Below are 24,838 nucleotides of genomic sequence, written 5' to 3' on the forward strand. Positions count from 1 at the left end.
TCTGTCAGATGGGTTCTTCTAACAGAGTGAGCGTGAGTAAATCAGAGTGCTGCTGTGACGGGGGGCGCGGATGGGGTCCCAACTGTGAGATATGCCCACTTCCTGGGACCACGCAGTACAAGAAAATGTGTCCACGTGGTCCTGGATACACCACCGACGGACAAGGTGAGAGAGATCGTTTACTCTTACAAGACTTTGTTTACGCTAAAGTTTGGCTCATATTGGCTAGGTGTTGCTAACCAGTATATAAGCTTCCAGCGGGATGGGGGGGGGGTGACCAACAGCCAACAACTTTACTTTAGTCACATCTAGTTCCCGATTGTAAATCGGCTGCCCCCGATTTGATCAAGGAAGTCCGGAACACCACACGTCCCCTCCAACACATGTCCAGACTACGGCCACCTCTCACAACCTGCCGGCATTGTGTATAATGTATAGAGAGCCACGCTAAGCTTCATGGAACTCCCCCACCCCCAGAAAACGCATCTCGCAGTGTGAAGACCTTGCCTCCCTCAGCCACAGCTGATTGTCCATGGGTTTTCTGAGATTCGACCCCGCGAGTTTCAGACACACCACAGTGGTGTGCTAGCACCTAGACCGGTGCCCCGCCCGAGTGGCCAACGTTTATTTTGTATATTAAATTTAAGAGCTGTTAAAAGAAGTTTAAAAATGTATTGGTGTGTGTGTGTGTATGTATGTATGTATGTGTGTGTGTGTGTGTGTGTGTAGATATCGATGAGTGTAAGGTGATGGGGAATCTGTGTAAGAATGGACAGTGTAAGAACACAATCGGTTCCTACAAATGCATCTGCAATCCTGGATACACAACTGACATCACCGGCACCGTCTGCATTGGTGAGTGTGTGTTATCTAGACTGGTAGATAGACAGACAGACAGACAGACAGATGTACAGACAGACAGATAAACAGATAGATAGACAGATAAGATAGATAGATAGACAGACAGACAGATAGATAGACAGATAAGATAGAAAGATAGATAGACAGACAGACAGACAGATAAGATAGATAGACAGATAGATAGACAGACAGGTAAGATAGATAGATAGATAGACAGACAGATAGACAGATAGATAGACAGCTAGATAGATAGATAGACAGACAGATAGATAGACAGATAAGGAAGATAGATAGACAGACAGACAGATAAGATAGATAGATAGACAGACAGATAGATAGACAGACAGATAAGATAGACAGACAGACAGATAAGATAGATAGACAGATAGATAGATGATAGACAGATAGATAGATAGATAGATAGATAGATAGACAGATAGATAGATAGACAGACAGATAGACAGACAGATAGATAGATAAACAGATAGATAGATAGATAGATAGACAGACAGATAGACAGACAGATAGATAGATAAACAGATAGATAGATAGATAGATAGACAGACAGATAGATAGACAGATAGATAGATAGACTGACAGACAGACACTGTATTGACCCTGAACTTGTTTAAAGTTGAACAGTATAAGTTAGCACTGTGTATTAGATGGTGACTTATTTTCATCCCTTGACGTGTGTATAAATGTAGAACTACAGGTTGTATACATTTTTTGGCCCCCTCTGTATATACCATCATCAGAAACACAGTCTTAAGTGTTGTGTACTTTATAGACAGTGCTGTAGGAAAGTCGGTTTGACTTTTAGACCACACACACACACACACACACACACTGTGTTTCTCTGTGTAGACGTGGACGAGTGTGTTCAGGCCCCTAAACCGTGTAACTTCATCTGTAAGAACATCGAGGGGGGGTACGTGTGCTCCTGTCCTCGAGGTTACAGCCTGCAGGAAGATCGCAAGAGCTGCAGAGGTAACACCCACACCCACTCCCACACCCACACCTCAGTATGTGGTACCGCGTGGCACCCACTCACTGCTCGCCGTGTGTCACAGATCTGGACGAATGTTCCACTAAGCAGCATAACTGTCAGTTCCTGTGTGTGAACACCATCGGTGGATTCACCTGCAAGTGTCCTCCGGGATACACACAGCATCACACAACCTGCATCGGTAACACACACACACACACACACACACACACACACTATTATTTCCTGCTAAGATTTTTTGTATATATCCATGTGCTTGTGTGTGTGTGTGTGTAGATCATAACGAGTGTACGTCCGAGCCAGGTCTGTGTGGTCCTAACGGGGTGTGTCAGAACAGTCCGGGCAGCTTCAGCTGTGAATGTCAGAGGGGATTCTCACTGGACCAGGCCGGCCAGCGGTGTGAAGGTCGTACACACCTTAGTACACACACACGTTATCATACAAGCCTTTCACTAGCACACACAGTTTTACACACATATATACTGTATATATACAACAGTTAGTTCCGACCTTACAGTCTGATTGGTTGAGAAGAGCTCTAACCGTACTGATATTGGTGATAACAGCACAGACTTTTCACACCACAACTGCCAGTAACGACAAGCTTCATGCACACAAACGCGCACGCAGGCGACAGGCGTTTTTCCCCAATCACCTTTTAAATCCGTTATCTGATACACAATCTAGTGCACTATGTAGGGAACATAACCAATTGTCTAATTCACTATCTAGTGCACTATGTAGGGAACATAAATCCGTTATCTGATACACAATCTAGTGCACTATGTAGTGAACATGAATCTGTGATCTGATACACAATCTAGTGCACTATGTAGTGAACATGAATCTGTGATCTGATACACAATCTAGTGCACTGTGTAGGGAACATAACCAATTGTCTAATTCACTATCTAGTGCACTATGTAGGGAACATAAATCCGTTATCTGATACACAATCTAGTGCACTATGTAGTGAACATGAATCTGTGATCTGATACACAATCTAGTGCACTATGTAGTGAACATGAATCTGTGATCTGATACACAATCTAGTGCACTGTGTAGGGAACATAACCAATTGTCTAATTCACTATCTAGTGCACTATGTAGGGAACATAAATCCGTTATCTGATACACAATCTAGTGCACTATGTAGTGAACATGAATCTGTGATCTGATACACAATCTAGTGCACTATGTAGTGAACATGAATCTGTGATCTGATACACAATCTAGTGCACTGTGTAGGGAACATAACCAATTGTCTAATTCACTATCTAGTGCACTATGTAGGGAACATAAATCCGTTATCTGATACACAATCTAGTGCACTATGTAGTGAACATGAATCTGTGATCTGATACACAATCTAGTGCACTGTGTAGGGAACATAACCAATTGTCTAATTCACTATCTAGTGCACTATGTAGGGAACATAAATCCGTTATCTGATACACAATCTAGTGCACTATGTAGTGAACATGAATCTGTGATCTGATACACAATCTAGTGCACTATGTAGTGAACATGAATCTGTGATCTGATACACAATCTAGTGCACTGTGTAGGGAACATAACCAATTGTCTAATTCACTATCTAGTGCACTATGTAGGGAACATAAATCCGTTATCTGATACACAATCTAGTGCACTATGTAGTGAACATGAATCTGTGATCTGATACACAATCTAGTGCACTGTGTAGGGAACATAACCAATTGTCTAATTCACTATCTAGTGCACTATGTAGGGAACATAAATCCGTTATCTGATACACAATCTAGTGCACCATGTAGTGAACATGAATCTGTGATCTGATACACAATCTAGTGCACTATGTAGTGAACATGAATCTGTGATCTGATACACAATCTAGTGCACTGTGTAGGGAACATAACCAATTGTCTAATTCACTATCTAGTGCACTATGTAGGGAACATAAATCCGTTATCTGATACACAATCTAGTGCACTATGTAGTGAACATGAATCTGTGATCTGATACACAATCTAGTGCACTGTGTAGGGAACATAACCAATTGTCTAATTCACTATCTAGTGCACTATGTAGGGAACATAAATCCGTTATCTGATACACAATCTAGTGCACTATGTAGTGAACATGAATCTGTGATCTGATACACAATCTAGTGCACTATGTAGTGAACATGAATCTGTGATCTGATACACAATCTAGTGCACTGTGTAGGGAACATAACCAATTGTCTAATTCACTATCTAGTGCACTATGTAGGGAACATAAATCCGTTATCTGATACACAATCTAGTGCACTATGTAGTGAACATGAATCTGTGATCTGATACACAATCTAGTGCACTATGTAGTGAACATGAATCTGTGATCTGATACACAATCTAGTGCACTGTGTAGGGAACATAACCAATTGTATAATTCACTATCTAGTGCACTATGTAGGGAACATAAATCCGTTATCTGATACACAATCTAGTGCACTATGTAGTGAACATGAATCTGTGATCTGATACACAATCTAGTGCACTATGTAGTGAACATGAATCTGTGATCTGATACACAATCTAGTGCACTGTGTAGGGAACATAACCAATTGTCTAATTCACTATCTAGTGCACTATGTAGGGAACATAAATCCGTTATCTGATACACAATCTAGTGCACTATGTAGTGAACATGAATCTGTGATCTGATACACAATCTAGTGCACTATGTAGTGAACATGAATCTGTGATCTGATACACAATCTAGTGCACTGTGTAGGGAACATAACCAATTGTCTAATTCACTATCTAGTGCACTATGTAGGGAACATAAATCCGTTATCTGATACACAATCTAGTGCACTATGTAGTGAACATGAATCTGTGATCTGATACACAATCTAGTGCACTGTGTAGGGAACATAACCAATTGTCTAATTCACTATCTAGTGCACTATGTAGGGAACATAAATCCGTTATCTGATACACAATCTAGTGCACCATGTAGTGAACATGAATCTGTGATCTGATACACAATCTAGTGCACTATGTAGTGAACATGAATCTGTGATCTGATACACAATCTAGTGCACTGTGTAGGGAACATAACCAATTGTCTAATTCACTATCTAGTGCACTATGTAGGGAACATAAATCCGTTATCTGATACACAATCTAGTGCACTATGTAGTGAACATGAATCTGTGATCTGATACACAATCTAGTGCACTGTGTAGGGAACATAACCAATTGTCTAATTCACTATCTAGTGCACTATGTAGGGAACATAAATCCGTTATCTGATACACAATCTAGTGCACTATGTAGTGAACATGAATCTGTGATCTGATACACAATCTAGTGCACTATGTAGTGAACATGAATCTGTGATCTGATACACAATCTAGTGCACTGTGTAGGGAACATAACCAATTGTCTAATTCACTATCTAGTGCACTATGTAGGGAACATAAATCCGTTATCTGATACACAATCTAGTGCACCATGTAGTGAACATGAATCTGTGATCTGATACACAATCTAGTGCACTATGTAGTGAACATGAATCTGTGATCTGATACACAATCTAGTGCACTGTGTAGGGAACATAACCAATTGTCTAATTCACTATCTAGTGCACTATGTAGGGAACATAAATCCGTTATCTGATACACAATCTAGTGCACTATGTAGTGAACATGAATCTGTGATCTGATACACAATCTAGTGCACTGTGTAGGGAACATAACCAATTGTCTAATTCACTATCTAGTGCACTATGTAGGGAACATAAATCCGTTATCTGATACACAATCTAGTGCACTATGTAGTGAACATGAATCTGTGATCTGATACACAATCTAGTGCACTGTGTAGGGAACATAACCAATTGTCTAATTCACTATCTAGTGCACTATGTAGGGAACATAAATCCGTTATCTGATACACAATCTAGTGCACTATGTAGTGAACATGAATCTGTGATCTGATACACAATCTAGTGCACTGTGTAGTGAACATGAATCTGTGATCTGATACACAATCTAGTGCACTATGTAGTGAACATGAATCTGTGATCTGATACACAATCTAGTGCACTATGTAGGGAAAATAACCAATTGTCTAATTCACTATCTAGTGCACTATGTAGGGAACATAAATCCGTTATCTGATACACAATCTAGTGCACTATGTAGGGAACATAAATCCGTTATCTGATACACAATCTAGTGCACTATGTAGTGAACATAACCAATTGTCTAATTCACTATCTGGTGCACTATGTAGCGAACATAAATCCGTTATCTGATACACAATCTAGTGCACTATGTAGTGAACATGAATCTGTGATCTGATACACAATCTAGTGCACTATGTAGGGAACATAACCAATTGTCTAATTCACTATCTAGTGCACTATGTAGGGAACATAAATCCGTTATCTGATACACAATCTAGTGCACTATGTAGTGAACATGAATCTGTGATCTGATACACAATCTAGTGCACTGTGTAGGGAACATAACCAATTGTCTAATTCACTATCTAGTGCACTATGTAGGGAACATAAATCCGTTATCTGATACACAATCTAGTGCACTATGTAGTGAACATGAATCTGTGATCTGATACACAATCTAGTGCACTATGTAGGGAACATAAATCCGTGATCTGATACACAATCTAGTGCACTATGTAGGGAACATAAATCCGTGATCTGATACACAATCTAGTGCACTATGTAGGGAACATAAATCCGTTATCTGATACACAATCTAGTGCACTATGTAGTGAACATGAATCTGTGATCTGATACACAATCTAGTGCACTGTGTAGGGAACATAACCAATTGTCTAATTCACTATCTAGTGCACTATGTAGTGAACATGAATCTGTGATCTGATACACAATCTAGTGCACTGTGTAGGGAACATAACCAATTGTCTAATTCACTATCTAGTGCACTGTGTAGGGAACATAACCAATTGTCTAATTCACTATCTAGTGCACTATGTAAGTAATACAAATTATTATCTTGTTATACTTTCTAGTGCACTATGTAGGGAACATAAATCCTTAATCTGGTATACAATCTAGTGCACCACGTAGGAAACATAAATCGATTGTCTAATATACTGTCTAGTGCACTATGTAGGGAACATAAATCCGTGATCTGATACACAATCTAGTGCACTATGTAGGGAACATGAATGTGTTTGTAACGAGAACAGTTAGCTTAATAGCTCAGTTAGCAGCTCCTAAAAGTTCTGTTATCACCCATAATCCTTTGGTGTGTGCGAGAGGTTCTTTATTTCTTTTTTTCCCTTCGGAGGTTCTTGCCTTCTTCTTCTTGTTATTTTTACCTCCCTGAAATGAGTTTTTGCAACTTGGGATGTCTGCTTTGTAGTGTTAAACTTTATGCCTTTTTTAGCCTACTGTGTTAAGGCAGGGTAGGAATTTTTACAGTTGCATAGCAGCAACATTGTGGAACTACTTTTTGGCGGAAGCTATTGTCAATATTAAAGCATATTTATTATAAAATTCAGGGCTTCTTTGATTTATTTTCTTTCTTTATTTTGTAACAACTGTTGTATAAAAGCAGTAGAACACTCGAGGTCGTGTGTTATCGTGAATAACATCACGGCTGTGATGATCTACTCACCTTCGGTTCGTGCCTGCGACCGAATCACAGCCGTGATGTTATTTGCGATAACACACTCCCTCTCGTGTTCTATTGCTTAAATATAATTATAGATACAGTGTATCACAGAAGTGAGTACACCCCTCACATTTCTGCAGATATTTAAGTATATCTTTTCATGGGACAACACTGACAAAATGACACTTTGACACAATGAAAAGTAGTCTGTGTGCAGCTTAAATAACAGTGTAAATTTATTCTTCCCTCAAAATAACTCAATATACAGCCATTAATGTCTAAACCACCGGCAACAAAAGTGAGTACACCCCTTAGTGAAAGTTCCTGAAGTGTCAATATTTTGTGTGGCCACCATTATTTCCCAGAACTGCCTTAACTCTCCTGGGCATGGAGTTTACCAGAGCTTCACAGGTTGCCACTGGAATGCTTTTCCACTCCTCCATGACGACATCACGGAGCTGGCGGATATTCGAGACTTTGCACTCCTCCACCTTCCGCTTGAGGATGCCCCAAAGATGTTCTATTGGGTTTAGGTCTGGAGACATGCTTGGCCAGTCCATCACCTTTACCCTCAGCCTCTTCAATAAAGCAGTGGTCGTCTTAGAGGTGTGTTTGGGGTCATTATCATGCTGGAACACTGCCCTGCGACCCAGTTTCCGGAGGGAGGGGATCATGCTCTGCTTCAGTATTTCACAGAACATATTGGAGTTCATGTGTCCCTCAATGAAATGTAACTCCCCAACACCTGCTGCACTCATGAAGCCCCAGACCATGGCATTCCCACCACCATGCTTGACTGTAGGCATGACACACTTATCTTTGTACTCCTCACCTGATTGCCGCCACACATGCTTGAGACCATCTGAACCAAACAAATTAATCTTGGTCTCATCAGACCATAGGACATGGTTCCAGTAATCCATGTCCTTTGTTGACATGTCTTCAGCAAACTGTTTGCGGGCTTTCTTGTGTAGAGACTTCAGAAGAGGCTTCCTTCTGGGGTGACAGCCATGCAGAGCAATTTGATGTAGTGTGCGGCGTATGGTCTGAGCACTGACAGGCTGACCCCCCGCCTTTTCAATCTCTGCAGCAATGCTGACAGCACTCCTGCGCCTATCTTTCAAAGACAGCAGTTGGATGTGACGCTGAGCACGTGCACTCAGCTTCTTTGGACGACCAACGCGAGGTCTGTTCTGAGTGGACCCTGCTCTTTTGGAACCTGACCTACGTAGCTGGTTCGTTTCGTGAATTTGCGTAAAGTGCGTTTGTACTTTACCCATGTATAATTTACACTATAATTTTCATAAAATTGCCCTTATTTCTGTATGGGCGAAGAAAATTATTAAAAAACTTACAATCTTCTGTCAGAAATGAAAGAAAAACGAAAACAATATTAATTAGATCCAAGAGAAAGTTTCAGCAGGGAGATTGATAAATGCTTCTGGCGGTGGTACGCACGCTGAGACGCTAGCCTAGTTGTTTGTTTGTAGCCTTTAGCTAAATAACTTTTTATATACGTATGTTTTAAACATATAATTTATACGTTAATCTTCCGTGTGTTGTTGATTTAGTTTTATTTTGTTTATCGTAAAAAAGCGCTTGTGTTTACTAACGTAAATTCGTGCTGTGTTGGAAACTAGGAAACTTCTGCTACCGGCATCCGAACGAAGCCGGTTTTGTTTGTTTTTGTACTTCAGCGCATAAACATCATAATTATCCAGAATTAAAACCGTTTTTCGGTCCGCACGAAGCGCGTTTGTGTTTGGTTGTTTGTGTTTGGTTGTTTGTGTTTGGTTGTGTTCTGTATTTCAGCTCTTAAAACACCTTTGTTTTGTGGGGAGTTATAACCGTTTCTGTTCGTAGGAAGCGCGTTTATTTGTTTAGTACACCAGCGCATAACACCGTTTTCCTTTAGAATTACAGCCGCTTTTGTCCGAACGAAGCGTGTTTGTGTTGCTTTGGTTGGTGGTTTTTGTATTCCAGCTTATCATCGCCTGTTTCATCCGGAATTAAAGCCGTTCTTCTGTGACTACCAGCAGAAGCGCCGGTGAATCCAACATAAACATCATCTCCAACTCATCTTGTAAAGCTAAGTATATTACTTTGTTACTATGGCCCCAGCAGGAGCATTATATCCATGTTCTGAGTGTAATATGTTCAGTTATTCCTTCTCCGTGTTTAGTGATAACTTTATATGTGATAAGTGTAGATTAGTTGTTAGCCTGACGGAGAAGATCTCAGTGTTAGAAGGGCGCATTCGGGCGTTAGAACAGACTACTACTAGTGAGGGCTTAGATTCAGCTGTAGCAGTCCCGAATGGCAGCAGTTCAGGTGTAGAACCCCAGACTCCGGCATTAGAGCCCTCACAGCAGGGCGACTGGGTGACGTCTCGGCGACATAGTCGTAGGGAAAAGCACCGACCATCTCAGTTGCACGTGTCCAACAGGTTTTCCCCACTCAGTGAGCCACCCGCTGAGAAGCCTGTTAATGTAAGTGCTCTGGTTATAGGAGATTCTCAGCTCCGACACGTGCGTATTGCAACCCCCATAGAGACACCAGCAACCATAGTCACCTGTATTCCGGGGGCCAGGGCGCCTGACATCAGAGCAAACCTGAAAGTGCTGGCTAATGCTAATCGTAGATTTTCGAAGATTGTTATCCACGTCGGCACTAATGATGTTCGTTTACGGCAGTCTGAGGTTACTAAGAGTAATGTTAAAGAGGTGTGTGAGTTAGCTAGGTCGATGTCTGAGGCAGTAGTGTGCTCTGGCCCCTTACCGATTCGACCCAGTGGCGAAACCTACAGCAGGTTGTTGTCGCTGAACCGCTGGATGTCTAAATGGTGCTCAGAAAACTGCATCGATTTTGTAGATAACTGGTCCACCTTTGAGGGAAGGCCTGGTCTTTTGAAGCGGGATGGTGTCCACCCCACGTGGGAGGGTGCTGCTCGCATTTCTTGCAGCATAGGTGACAGGCTTTACCACCGCGTTAGTGTAGCGGCAGATAGTGTTAAATGACTATCCAGAGCCAAGACCAGGCAGCAGACTAACAGGCCTAACCGACTGTCTGCGAGTCGCCATCGGACGTCACCCGGAATCCTTAGGTCACAAACCATTGAGACTGTGTCTGTTTACCGTGGCAGGTGTAAGCCAAAACAAAATCAAAAAGTATGTCATAATAACTTAATTAAAATTAATCTAAATGAGCATCATGAAAACCCTAGTAAAGTTAAACTAAAGTTAGGACTTCTAAACATCAGGTCACTTGCATGCAAAACAGTAATTGTAAATGAAATAATTACAGATAACTGTCTTAGTGCCCTGTGTTTAACCGAGACCTGGGCTAGACCTGATGAGTATCTAGGTTTAAATGAAGCATCTCCTCCGGGTTACAGTTATGAACATAAGCCACGTCTTAGTGGTCGTGGTGGAGGAATAGCCGCAATTTATGATAAAGACATAGGTCTTACTGTAAAATCAACTCCCATAACAAACTCGTTTGAAGTTCTTATCTCTGACATAACCAATAAATGTTCATCTGATAAAAATAGTATGTTTAAACTGGTTACTGTTTATCGACCCCCTGGTCCTTACTCAGAATTTCTTAACGAATTTGCCGATTTTCTTTCTAAATTAGTCTTATCAACTAAGAAAGCTCTAATTGTTGGTGACTTTAATATTCATTATGAGGATAAGTGTAATCCACTCAAAATTGCGTTTGATTCTATTTTAGAATCCTTAGGCATCACCCAAAATGTAACAGGACCCACTCACCGCTGTAAACATACCTTAGATTTAATACTTACTTATGGTATAAACATAGACAACCTGGAAATTATACCACATAATGACTTAATCTCTGATCACTCCCTACTAATATATGAAGTGTCCCTGTCCAATAATATACAGCAACCAAATCGTTTTAAATGTAAGCGCACTATTACATCTGCAACTGCAGCAGCGTTCATAAACTGCCTACCAGAATTACCAAATATATCAGCATCAGAACCTAAAGAACTAGATCAGGCAACTCAAAACCTAGAGACCGTACTGCGCACAACCTTAGATAACGTAGCCCCACTCAAAACTAAACTGATTAGGGAGAAAAAACTTGCTCCATGGTACAATGACCACACATGCGCACTTAAACAAGCAGCACGGAAATTAGAACGTAAGTGGCGTCACACTACACTGGAGGTGTATAAGATTGCTTGGAAAGATGCTCTAACTGAGTATAAACATGCACTTATAAAAGCTAAATCTGTATATTATTCATCCCTAATAGAGAAAAATAAAAACAATCCTAGATTCCTTTTTGAGACAGTGTCCAAATTAACTAAAAACGTCAATGAAACTGAATCTAATATACCGCCTGACTGTACCAGTGATGATTTTTTAAAATTCTTTAATGACAAGATAGAAAAAATACGACTTCAGAGTCAGAGTGTGTCACTTGCCAATGTTAAGTATGGACTCACTCCGAGCAGCATTGGTGATAATAGTAACGAGTTAATCCAACTAAATTCCTTTAATCCAATCTCCCAAAATGAACTAACTGTGTTGATTAAATCATCGAAGTCATCATCGTGTATACTCGATCCTGTTCCAACTCGTTTACTTAAAGATTTACTCCCAGCTATTGTAGAGCCCCTGCTTACATTAATCAATGCATCCCTTAGCCTTGGGTATGTACCTAAATTGTTTAAAAGTGCTGTTATTAAACCCCTGATTAAAAAACCTAATCTTGATCCACATGTTTTATCTAATTATAGGCCAATTTCAAACCTTCCTTTTGTCTCAAAGATATTAGAAAAAGTCGTTTCCAAACAGCTATGTTCTTATTTGAATGAAAATTGTATTCATGAAAAATTTCAATCAGGATTTAGACCCAACCATAGTACCGAAACCGCATTAATTAGAGTAGTTAACGAGTTGTTAATGTCTTCTGATAATGGATGTGTCTCTTTTCTTGTTCTATTAGATCTTAGTGCAGCGTTTGATACGGTCGATCATAACATTTTACTGGAGAGGCTAGAAAATACAGTAGATGTTAAAGGACTCGCACTCTCTTGGTTTCAATCATATTTGACTGACCGCTCTCAATTCGTTTATGTAAATAATAAATGCTCAGAAACTACAAAAGTAAAGTGTGGTGTTCCACAGGGGTCGGTACTTGGACCGCTATTATTTACACTCTATATGCTTCCACTAGGTGAAATTATTCATAAACATGGCATAAACTTTCACTGCTATGCAGATGACACACAGCTGTATATATCAGCCAAACCAAATGATACTGACACAATCAGTAAGATAGAAGATTGTGTAAACGACATAAAAAACTGGATGTCGTGTAATTTTCTTTTACTTAATTCAGATAAAACTGAGGTTTTACTTGTTGGCTCTAAAGCTGCAAGAGACAAGTTGTCTAACCTGGTGCTAAACTTAAACACGTTCTCTGTTACTCCCAGCCCAGATGTAAAAAACTTAGGTGTCACAATAGATTCAGATCTCTCATTTGATACACACATTAATAATATTACTAGAGTTGCTTTCTATCATTTGCGTAATATCTCTAAAATAAGAAATATACTATCTGTTAATGACGCCGAAAAACTGATCCATGCGTTTATAACTTCTCGGTTAGATTATTGTAATGCTCTTCTAACTGGATGCTCTGGTAGATCCTTAAACAAACTCCAGTTAGTTCAAAATGCAGCAGCTCGAGTGCTAACTAGAACTAAAAAATTTGATCATATCACTCCTGTTCTATCATCTCTACACTGGCTGCCAGTTAAATTTCGCATTGATTACAAAATACTTTTACTAACCTATAAAGCGCTACATGGTCTGGCTCCACAGTATCTGAGTGAGTTTATTAATTACTACAACCCAGCACGTCCACTTCGTTCACAAGATGCAGGGTTACTTATAGTTCCTAAAATTAAAAAGACCAAAGCTGGTGGAAGAGCATTTTCTTACAAAGCTCCACAACTTTGGAATAATCTTCCTGCCTCTGTTCGGTATTCGGACACAGTCTCAATGTTTAAGTCTAAACTGAAAACATATTTATTTTCTCAGGCTTTTGATTAATATAGACAAAGGCGCAGAGCTTGGGGGTTCTTGGTCATAGAAACTTGTGGTGATCAGGGATGTTGGGTCGCTGTCGTTCTGCCTCTCTTGTCCAATCACTCTGGTTTGGGTAGGAGAGGTGGGCGCTGATGTCCTGTGAAAGCCTTCATGACCTTGTTACCTGCTCGATCTCCCTTTTAGTTATGCTGTAATATTTAGGGCTGCCGGAGTCTAAAACTCTCTGTAAAACTGTTTGTCAACTAGCATTGTACATTATTAACTACATTCTCTGTTGTTTTACCCCGAGGGCATTCTGATGGAAACCTGTTTACCCACCGAGGTTAAGGATTAAAATCGAGACTGCCGGGACAACGATGCTGCTCCTGTCAGATGTGACGGGTCTGGAGTAATTGCAACGACAAGAAATCACTACAGACTTTATTGAAGACTAGAGCGGATAACAACCCTATTATTATTTAATTGTTTATTTATCTATTTATTACCAGTTATGACTTTTAGATCATTCAATTCTGTGTTTGTATGATTTGTGTAAATCGTGTATTTATTTAAAGTATCCTCCAGACCACCCAAGAAGGATGGGCCCTGTTGAGTCTGGTTCCTCTCAAGGTTTCTTCCTGTAATTTTCAGGGAGTTTTTCCTTGCCACAGTCGCCCTCGGCTTGCTCAACAGGGGTTTTTGTATCTGTTGGTCCTGGATTTTGTAAAGTTGCTTTGAGACAATGTATATTGTAAAAAGCGCTATATAAATAAAGTTGACTTGACTTGACTTGACTCTTTTAAAACGCTGGATAATCTTGTCCACTGTGCTGCAGCTCAGTTTCAGGGTGTTGGCAATCTTCTTGTAGACTTGGCCATCTTCATGTAGCGCAACAATTCGTCTTTTAAGATCCTCAGAGAGTTCTTTGCCATGAGGTGCCATGTTGGAACTTTCAGTGACCAGTATGAGAGAGTGTGAGAGCTGTACTACTAAATTGAACACACCTGCTCCCTATGAACACCTGAGACCTAGTAACACTAACAAATCACATGACATTTTGGAGGGAAAATGACAAGCAGTGCTCAATTTGGACATTTAGGGGTGTAGTCTCTTAGGGGTGTACTCACTTTTGTTGCCGGTGGTTTAGACATTAATGGCTGTATATTGAGTTATTTTGAGGGAAGAATAAATGTACACTGTTATATAAGCTGCACACAGACTACTTTTCATTGTGTCAAAGTTTCATTTTGTCAGTGTTGTCCCATGAAAAGATATACTTAAATATCTGCAGAAATGTGAGGGGTGTACTCACTTTTGTGATACACTGTATATACTCTGTGTGTGTGTGTAGATCTTAACGAGTGTGATGGGGATCATCGATGCAACCACGGATGTCAGAATCTGATTGGTGGATTCAGGTGCGGCTGCCCGAGCGGCTTCCTGCAGCACTACCAGTGGAACCAGTGTGTAGGTGAGAAAACAATAACAGTGTAAGTGTTACGTCTGCCGTTAAGATGTTGCAAGATGTTCCATGCGAGATAAGGAACAGCCGTTAGCACAGAATGATTTGGTTTGGTCCAAATGCTTACACCCAAGCTTTAGAGGACTGGAACGTGACTAGAGCAGTGTAAAGGGAGGCCCACAGTTCTGTTCTTTGTTCTTCGGCTTATAAGTGTTCTTCAATCCAGTCCGTTGGTACAATTTGACTTCTTGTGCATTCTCACCAAAGTTGCCTATGACAATTACCCCTTTTCCACCAAAAAAACCATGGTTCTAGAACCGGTTCTGTTCAGGTTTCTCTGAACTTTGGTGTTCTGTAGAGAACCGACGCACGTTTCCACCAGTTTTTGAGAACCAAGCAGCGTCATCAAAGGTGGGCGTTACTAAGAGTTAAGAGTAGTAATATCATGGTGGAGTGTGTAGATTATGTGCGAGCATTTGTGCTGCTGTTACAGATGTTTGTTTTTATGTAAAAAGCATCGATCTAACAATCGGTGATAAGAAGACGTGACGTGTTTGTCTCAGTTGTTGTTTTCTTTAGTTTATTGATGTGAGAGGAGTTTTGCGCTTCGCTTTCACCGCGACTCTCGGCGCAGATAGCGGATTTACTCAGCGCTCGACTCGAGCGATAAAACATCATTAAAGTTCCACAACACGAACGTTAATCTGTGTGAAATAAACATCAAATCCAGTCTAAAATACAACATGTATGTGTTTAGCTGGATGTACACGTGTGGTGTTTATGCAGCTCGGGGAGTTAAAAAAGCTTCACGCTTTATTTTTCACGTTAAGCGTTTTTCGTTCTGTCCGGGTCACTTTTATCTCGTAATATCACACAGTTCATCTTTTTAAAGGCGCTTTACAAATATCAGCAGCAAACTGGCTCAAACTGTAATCAGGTGAAGTTTAAAAGATAAACATGCAGCATTAAGCTCCATACGAGACCCCAGCGGATGGCATTGTTGCTAACGCGCTATGCTGTACGACACGACACGCCCACTGACGGACGTCACGGTTCGGGCTGAATAACCCGGTATTCCGTGGTGCCAGATCGGCCCGCTGGTTCTCTGTCTGGAACCTCTTTTGTCCGGTGGAAACACGCGGAACCGGTTCAAAGTCAAGTTCGGGAACCGGAACGGGCTCTGTGCCGCGTCGGTGGAAAAGGGTAAAAGTTAATGGTTGTACACACCAATTAGGCATAACATTATGACCACTGACAGGTGAAGTAAATAACACTGATTATCTCTTCATCACCTGTTGGGGGGGGGGGGGGGGGGGGGATATTAGGCAGCAAGTGAACATTTGATCCTCAAAGTTGATGGGCGAGCGTGAGGGCCAAACTGTGATAGCTAGACAACCGGGTCAGAGCATCTCCAAAACTGCAGCTCTTGTGGGGTGTGTCCCGGTCTGCAGTGGTCAGTATCTATTAAAAGTGCTCCAAGGAAGGAACGGTGGTAAACCGGCGGCCGAGGCTCATTGATGCACATGTGGTCCGACCCAACAGACGAGCTCCTGTAGCTCAAACCGCTGAAGACGTTCATGCTGGTTCTGATAGAAAGGTGTCAGAATACACAGAGCAGCGCTGTTTGTTGTGTATGGGGCTGCATAACCACAGACCAGTCAGGGTGCCCACGCTGACCCCTGTCCACCTCCGAAAGCGCCAACGACGGGCACGTGAGCATCGGAACTAGACCACGGAGCGATGGAAGAAGGTGGCCTGTTCTGATGAATCACGGCCGGGTGCGAGTGTGTCGCTTACCCGGGGAACACACGGCACCAGGGTGCACTATGGGAAGAAGGCGAGCCGGCGAAGGCGGTGTGATGCTCTGGGCGACGTTCTGCTGGGAAACCTCGGGTCCTGCCGTCCATGTGGACGTTACCCCCTACCTGAGCATCGCTGCAGACCACGTTCACCCTCTCATGGAGACGCCATTCCCTGATATCGGTGGCCTCTTTCAGAAGATACAAAGCTAGAATGCTCCAGGAACGGTTTGAGGAGCGCAACAACCAGTTTGGCCTCCTCGAGCGTCTGTGGGACGTGCCGGACGGACGAGTCGGATCCACCTCACAACTTACAGGAGTTAAAGGATCTGCTGCTGACATCTCGGTGCCAGATACCACAGCACACCTTCAGGGGTCTGGTGGAGTCCATGCCTCGACGGCTCAGGGCGGTTTTGGCAGCAAAAGGGGGGCCAACATGATATTAGGAAGGTGGTCATAATGTTGTGTGTGTGTGTGTGCCTGTACAGACGAGAACGAGTGCCAGGGCGGGCAGGTGTGTGGCGGCGCCTCGTGCCATAACACACTGGGCAGTTTCCGGTGTTTGTGTCCGAGCGGCTTCTCGTACGCACAGAGGGGCGGCGGCTGTGAGGACGTGAACGAGTGCTCGTCCTCTCAGAACCCCTGCACATTCGGCTGCTCCAACACCGACGGGGGCTTCCTGTGTGTGTGTCCACCGGGGTACTACAGAGCCGGTCAGGGGTGAGATACACACACACACACACACACACACACACTCATTTGTAGGATTTAGTTTTACGTGATGTAGTAAGTGTGTGTGTGTGTGTGTGTGTGTGTGTGTGTGTGTGTAGGCACTGTGTATCAGGTGTGGGTTTCAGCAGTAGTAGCAGTGGTTCCTCAGCAGAAGAAGAGGAGAACTCTCTCTCCCCTGAAGCTTGTTACGAGTGTAAGATCAACGGCTATCCCAGAAAAGGGCGGAGCCGGCGCAGCACCAACACTACAGAGGAACACAACACACAGGTACACAACTCTACACACAGGTACACAACTCTACACAACACACAGGTACACAACTCTACACACAGGTACACAACTCTACACAACACACAGGTACACAAGTCTACACACAGGTACACAACTCTAAACACACAGGTACACAACTCTACACACAGGTACACAAGTCTACACACAGGTACACAACTCTAAACACACAGGTACACAACTCTACACAACACACAGGTACACAAGTCTACACACAGGTACACAACTCTACACAACACACAGGTACACAACTCTACACACAGGTACACAACACACAGGTACACAATCTACACACAGGTACACAACTCTACACACAGGTACACAACTCTACACAACACAGGTACACAACTCTACACAACACATATACACAACTCTACACAACACATACACAACTCTACACAACACATATACATAACTCTACACAACACAGATACATAACTGTACACAACACAGATACACAACTCTACACAACACAGGTACACAACTACACAACACAGATACATAACTGTACACAACACAGGTACACAACTCTACACACACAGGTACACAACACCCAGGTACACAACTCTAAACACACAGGTACACAACTCTACACACAGGTACACAACTCTACACAACACACAGATACATAACTGTACACAACACAGGTACACAACTCTACACAACACAGATACACAACTCTACACAACACAGATACATAACTGTACACAACACAGGTACACAACTCTACACAACACAACACAGATACATAACTGTACACAACACAGATACACAACTCTACACAACACAGGTACACAACTCTACACAACACAGATACACAACTCTACACAACACAGATACATAACTGTACACAACACAGGTACACAACTCTACACAACACAACACAGATACATAACTGTACACAACACAGGTACACAACTCTACACAACACAACACAGATACATAACTGTACACAACACAGATACACAACTCTACACAACACACAGGTACACAACTCTACACACAGGTACACAACTCTACACAACACACAGGTACACAAGTCTACACACAGGTACACAACTCTACACAACACACAGGTACACAACTCTACACAACACACAGGTACACAAGTCTACACACAGGTACACAACTCTAAACACACAGGTACACAACTCTACACAACACACAGGTACACAACTCTACACAACACACAGGTACACAACTCTACACACAGGTACACAACTCTACACAACACACAGGTACACAACTCTACACACAGGTACACAACTCTACACAACACACAGGTACACAAGTCTACACACAGGTACACAACTCTACACAACAAAGATACACAACTCTACACAACACACAGGTACACAAGTCTACACACAGGTACACAACTCTACACAACACACAGGTACACAAGTCTACACACAGGTACACAACTCTACACAACACACAGGTACACAACTCTACACAACACACAGGTACACAACTCTACACAACACAACACACAGGTACATAACTGTGCACAATACACCACACAGGTACACAACTCTACACAACACAGATACATAACTGTACACAACACAGGTACACAACTCTAGACAACACAGGTACACAACTCTACACAACACAGATACACAACTCTACACAACACACAGATATACAACTCTACACAACACAGATACATAACTGTACACAACACAGGTACACAATTCTACACAACACACAGGTACACAACTCTAAACACACAGGTACACAACTCTAAACACACAGGTACACAACTCTACACACAGGTACACAACACACAGGTACATAACTGTGCACAATATACCACACAGGTACACAACTGTACACAACACAGATACACAACTCTACACAACACAGATACACAACTCTACACAACACAGATACACAACTCTACACAACACAGGTACACAACTCTACACTACAGGTACACAACTCTACACAACACAGATACATAACTCTACACAACACAGATACACAACTCTACACAACACAGGTACACAACTACACAACACAGATACATAACTGTACACAACACAGGTACACAACTCTACACACACAGGTACACAACTCTACACAACACCCAGGTACACAACTCTAAACACACAGGTACACAACTCTACACACAGGTACACAACTCTACACAACACACAGATACATAACTGTACACAACACAGGTACACAACTCTACACAACACAGATACACAACTCTACACAACACAGATACATAACTGTACACAACACAGGTACACAACTCTACACAACACAGATACATAACTGTACACAACACAGATACACAACTCTACACAACACAGGTACACAACTCTACACAACACAGATACACAACTCTACACAACACAGATACATAACTGTACACAACACAGGTACACAACTCTACACAACACAACACAGATACATAACTGTACACAACACAGGTACACAACTCTACACAACACAGGTACACAACTCTACACAACACAGATACACAACTCTACACAACACACAGATATACAACTCTACACAACACAGATACAGTGTATCACAAAAGTGAGTACACCCCTCACATTTCTGCAGATATTTAAGTATATCTTTTCATGGGACAACACTGACAAAATGACACTTTGACACAATGAAAAGTAGTCTGTGTGCAGCTTATATAACAGTGTAAATTTATTCTTCCCTCAAAATAACTCAATATACAGCCATTAATGTCTAAACCACCGGCAACAAAAGTGAGTACACCCCTTAGTGAAAGTTCCTGAAGTGTCAATATTTTGTGTGGCCACCATTATTTCCCAGAACTGCCTTAACTCTCCTGGGCATGGAGTTTACCAGAGCTTCACAGGTTGCCACTGGAATGCTTTTCCACTCCTCCATGACGACATCACGGAGCTGGCGGATATTCGAGACTTTGCGCTCCTCCACCTTCCGCTTGAGGATGCCCCAAAGATGTTCTATTGGGTTTAGGTCTGGAGACATGCTTGGCCAGTCCATCACCTTTACCCTCAGCCTCTTCAATAAAGCAGTGGTCGTCTTAGAGGTGTGTTTGGGGTCATTATCATGCTGGAACACTGCCCTGCGACCCAGTTTCCGGAGGGAGGGGATCATGCTCTGCTTCAGTATTTCACAGTACATATTGGAGTTCATGTGTCCCTCAATGAAATGTAACTCCCCAACACCTGCTGCACCCATGCAGCCCCAGACCATGGCATTCCCACCACCATGCTTGACTGTAGGCATGACACACTTATCTTTGTACTCCTCACCTGATTGCCGCCACACATGCTTGAGACCATCTGAACCAAACAAATTAATCTTGGTCTCATCAGACCATAGGACATGGTTCCAGTAATCCATGTCCTTTGTTGACATGTCTTCAGCAAACTGTTTGCGGGCTTTCTTGTGTAGAGACTTCAGAAGAGGCTTCCTTCTGGGGTGACAGCCATGCAGACCAATTTGATGTAGTGTGCGGCGTATGGTCTGAGCACTGACAGGCTGACCCCCCACCTTTTCAATCTCTGCAGTAATGCTGACAGCACTCCTGCACCTATCTTTCAAAGACAGCAGTTGGATGTGACGCTGAGCACGTGCACTCAGCTTCTTTGGACGACCAACGCGAGGTCTGTTCTGAGTGGACCCTGCTCTTTTAAAACGCTGGATGATCTTGGCCACTGTGCTGCAGCTCAGTTTCAGGGTGTTGGCAATCTTCTTGTAGCCTTGGCCATCTTCACGTAGCGCAACAATTCGTCTTTTAAGATCCTCAGAGAGTTCTTTGCCATGAGGTGCCATGTTGGAACTTTCAGTGACCAGTATGAGAGAGTGTGAGAGCTGTACTACTAAATTGAACACACCTGCTCCCTATGCACACCTGAGACCTAGTAACACTAACAAATCACATGACATTTTGGAGGGAAAATGACAAGCAGTGCTCAATTTGGACATTTAGGGGTGTAGTCTCTTAGGGGTGTACTCACTTTTGTTGCCGGTGGTTTAGACATTAATGGCTGTATATTGAGTTATTTTGAGGGAAGAATAAATTTACACTGTTATATAAGCTGCACACAGACTACTTTTCATTGTGTCAAAGTGTCATTTTGTCAGTGTTGTCCCATGAAAAGATATACTTAAATATCTGCAGAAATGTGAGGGGTGTACTCACTTCTGTGATACACTGTACATAACTGTACACAACACAGGTACACAATTCTACACAACACACAGGTACACAACTCTAAACACACAGGTACACAACTCTAAACACACAGGTACACAACTCTACACACAGGTACACAACACACAGGTACATAACTGTGCACAATATACCACACAGGTACACAACTCTACACAACACACAGGTACACAAGTCTACACACAGGTACACAACTCTACACAACACACAGGTACACAACTCTACACAACACACAGGTACACAAGTCTACACACAGGTACACAACTCTAAACACACAGGTACACAACTCTACACAACACACAGGTACACAACTCTACACAACACACAGGTACACAACTCTACACACAGGTACACAACTCTACACACACAGGTACACAACTCTACACAACACACAGGTACACAACTCTACACACAGGTACACAACTCTACACAACACACAGGTACACAAGTCTACACACAGGTACACAACTCTACACAACACACAGGTACACAACTCTACACAACACACAGGTACACAACTCTACACACAGGTACACAACTCTACACAACACACAGGTACACAAGTCTACACACAGGTACACAACTCTACACAACAAAGATACACAACTCTACACAACACACAGGTACACAAGTCTACACACAGGTACACAACTCTACACAACACAGGTACACAAGTCTACACACAGGTACACAACTCTACACAACACACAGGTACACAACTCTACACAACACACAGGTACACAACTCTACACAACACAACACACAGGTACATAACTGTGCACAATACACCACACAGGTACACAACTCTACACAACACAGATACATAACTGTACACAACACAGGTACACAACTCTAGACAACACAGGTACACAACTCTACACAACACAGATACACAACTCTACACAACACACAGATATACAACTCTACACAACACAGATACATAACTGTACACAACACAGGTACACAATTCTACACAACACACAGGTACACAACTCTAAACACACAGGTACACAACTCTACACACAGGTACACAACACACAGGTACATAACTGTGCACAATATACCACACAGGTACACAACTGTACACAACACAGATACACAACTGTACACAACACAGATACACAACTCTACACAACACAGATACACAACTCTACACAACACAGATACACAACTCTACACAACACAGGTACACAACTCTACACAACACAGGTACACAACTCTACACAACAGGTACACAACTCTACACAACACAGATACATAACTCTACACAACACACAGATACACAACTCTACACAACACAGATACACAACTCTACACAACACACAGATACACAACTCTACACAACACAGATACACAACTCTACACAACACAGATACACAACTCTACACAACACACAGATACACAACTCTACACAACACACAGGTACACAACTCTACACAACACAGATACACAACTCTACACAACACACAGATACACAACTCTACACAACACACAGGTACACAACTCTACACAACACAGATACACAACTCTACACAACACAGATACACAACTCTACACAACACACAGATACACAACACAGATACACAACTCTACACAACACACAGGTACACAACTCTACACAACACAGATACACAACTCTACACAACACACAGATACACAACTCTACACAACACACAGGTACACAACTCTACACAACACAGATACACAACTCTACACAACACACAGGTACACAACTCTACACAACACAGATACACAACTCTACACAACACACAGGTACACAACTCTACACAACACAGATACACAACTCTACACAACACACAGGTACACAACTGCACACACAGGTACACAACACCTGAGTGTGTATCAGCATGACTACCCCTGTGCACAAGATGTGACGGCTGTGTTGTTTATATTAATGTTCGTGGTTTGTAATAAGATGTCCAACAAGCTCATAATCAGGTGTCCACATAGTTTTGGCTGTATGAGAATGAAGGAACCTTGATGTTCTGTTGCAGGAGGAGCAGGAGGCGAGTGGCTCGGCCAGCGTGGACGTGGACGACTTCATCCGCTTCAGCCTGAACCTCAGTGAGCTGAGCTCTACAGATCACATCATGGACTTCCTGCCGGCCCTGTCCACCCTGAGGAACCACGTCCGGTACTCCATCCACGCCGGGAACGACGCCGGGCTCTTCCGGCTCAGCCAGCGGGACGGCGTCAGCTTCCTGCACCTGTCCAAAAGCAAACAGCACCTCCTGCTGCCCGGGACGTACTCCTTACACATCAGCGGCGCTCCTCTGTACCAGCAGGAGGAGCTGGAGGAGCTGGAGAACGTCCATGATAAAGACTACCTCAGTGGAGAGCTGGGAGACACGCTACACGTTCACCTGCGCATCCACCTCCATTAGCTTCACGCTAACACCAGCAACAAAGAACTCCGCCCGCTCTGACCAAAGATCTCTCCACATCAAAGAACTCCGCCCACTTCAAACAAAGATCTCTCCACATCAAAGAACTCCGCCCACTTCAAACAAAGATCTCTCCACATCAAAGAACTCCGCCCACTTCAAACAAAGATCTCTCCACATCAAAGAACTCCGCCCACTTCAAACAAAGATCTCTCCACATCAAAGAACTCCGCCCACTCCAAACAAAGATCTCTCCACATTAAAGAACTCCGCCCACTCTGATCAAAGATCTCTCCACATCAAAGAACTCCGCCCACTCTGACCAAAGATCTCTCCACATCAAAGAACTTCGCCCACTCTGATCAAAGATCTCTCCAC

General features: G+C 42.5%; 1 protein-coding gene across 1 annotated transcript in view; it reads left to right on the forward strand.

Moving 5' to 3' along the window:
- Positions 1-24,628, forward strand: part of fbn1 (fibrillin 1) — a 124,989-nt gene extending 100,361 nt beyond the window's left edge. The window contains exons 58-66 of the mRNA XM_063004693.1: positions 1-165; positions 730-855; positions 1,729-1,851; positions 1,935-2,051; positions 2,147-2,275; positions 14,928-15,047; positions 17,326-17,557; positions 17,668-17,836; positions 24,071-24,628. The exon at positions 1-165 is cut by the window's left edge and continues 42 nt beyond it. Of these exons, the coding sequence (XP_062860763.1) occupies positions 1-165; positions 730-855; positions 1,729-1,851; positions 1,935-2,051; positions 2,147-2,275; positions 14,928-15,047; positions 17,326-17,557; positions 17,668-17,836; positions 24,071-24,460 (1,571 nt within the window). The 3' untranslated portion in view covers positions 24,461-24,628. The remainder of the gene's footprint in view (positions 166-729; positions 856-1,728; positions 1,852-1,934; positions 2,052-2,146; positions 2,276-14,927; positions 15,048-17,325; positions 17,558-17,667; positions 17,837-24,070) is intronic.
- Positions 24,629-24,838: the final 210 nt, after the last annotated feature.

This window comes from Trichomycterus rosablanca, chromosome 11, assembly GCF_030014385.1.
Source record: "Trichomycterus rosablanca isolate fTriRos1 chromosome 11, fTriRos1.hap1, whole genome shotgun sequence".
Taxonomy (NCBI): Eukaryota; Metazoa; Chordata; class Actinopteri; order Siluriformes; family Trichomycteridae; genus Trichomycterus; species Trichomycterus rosablanca.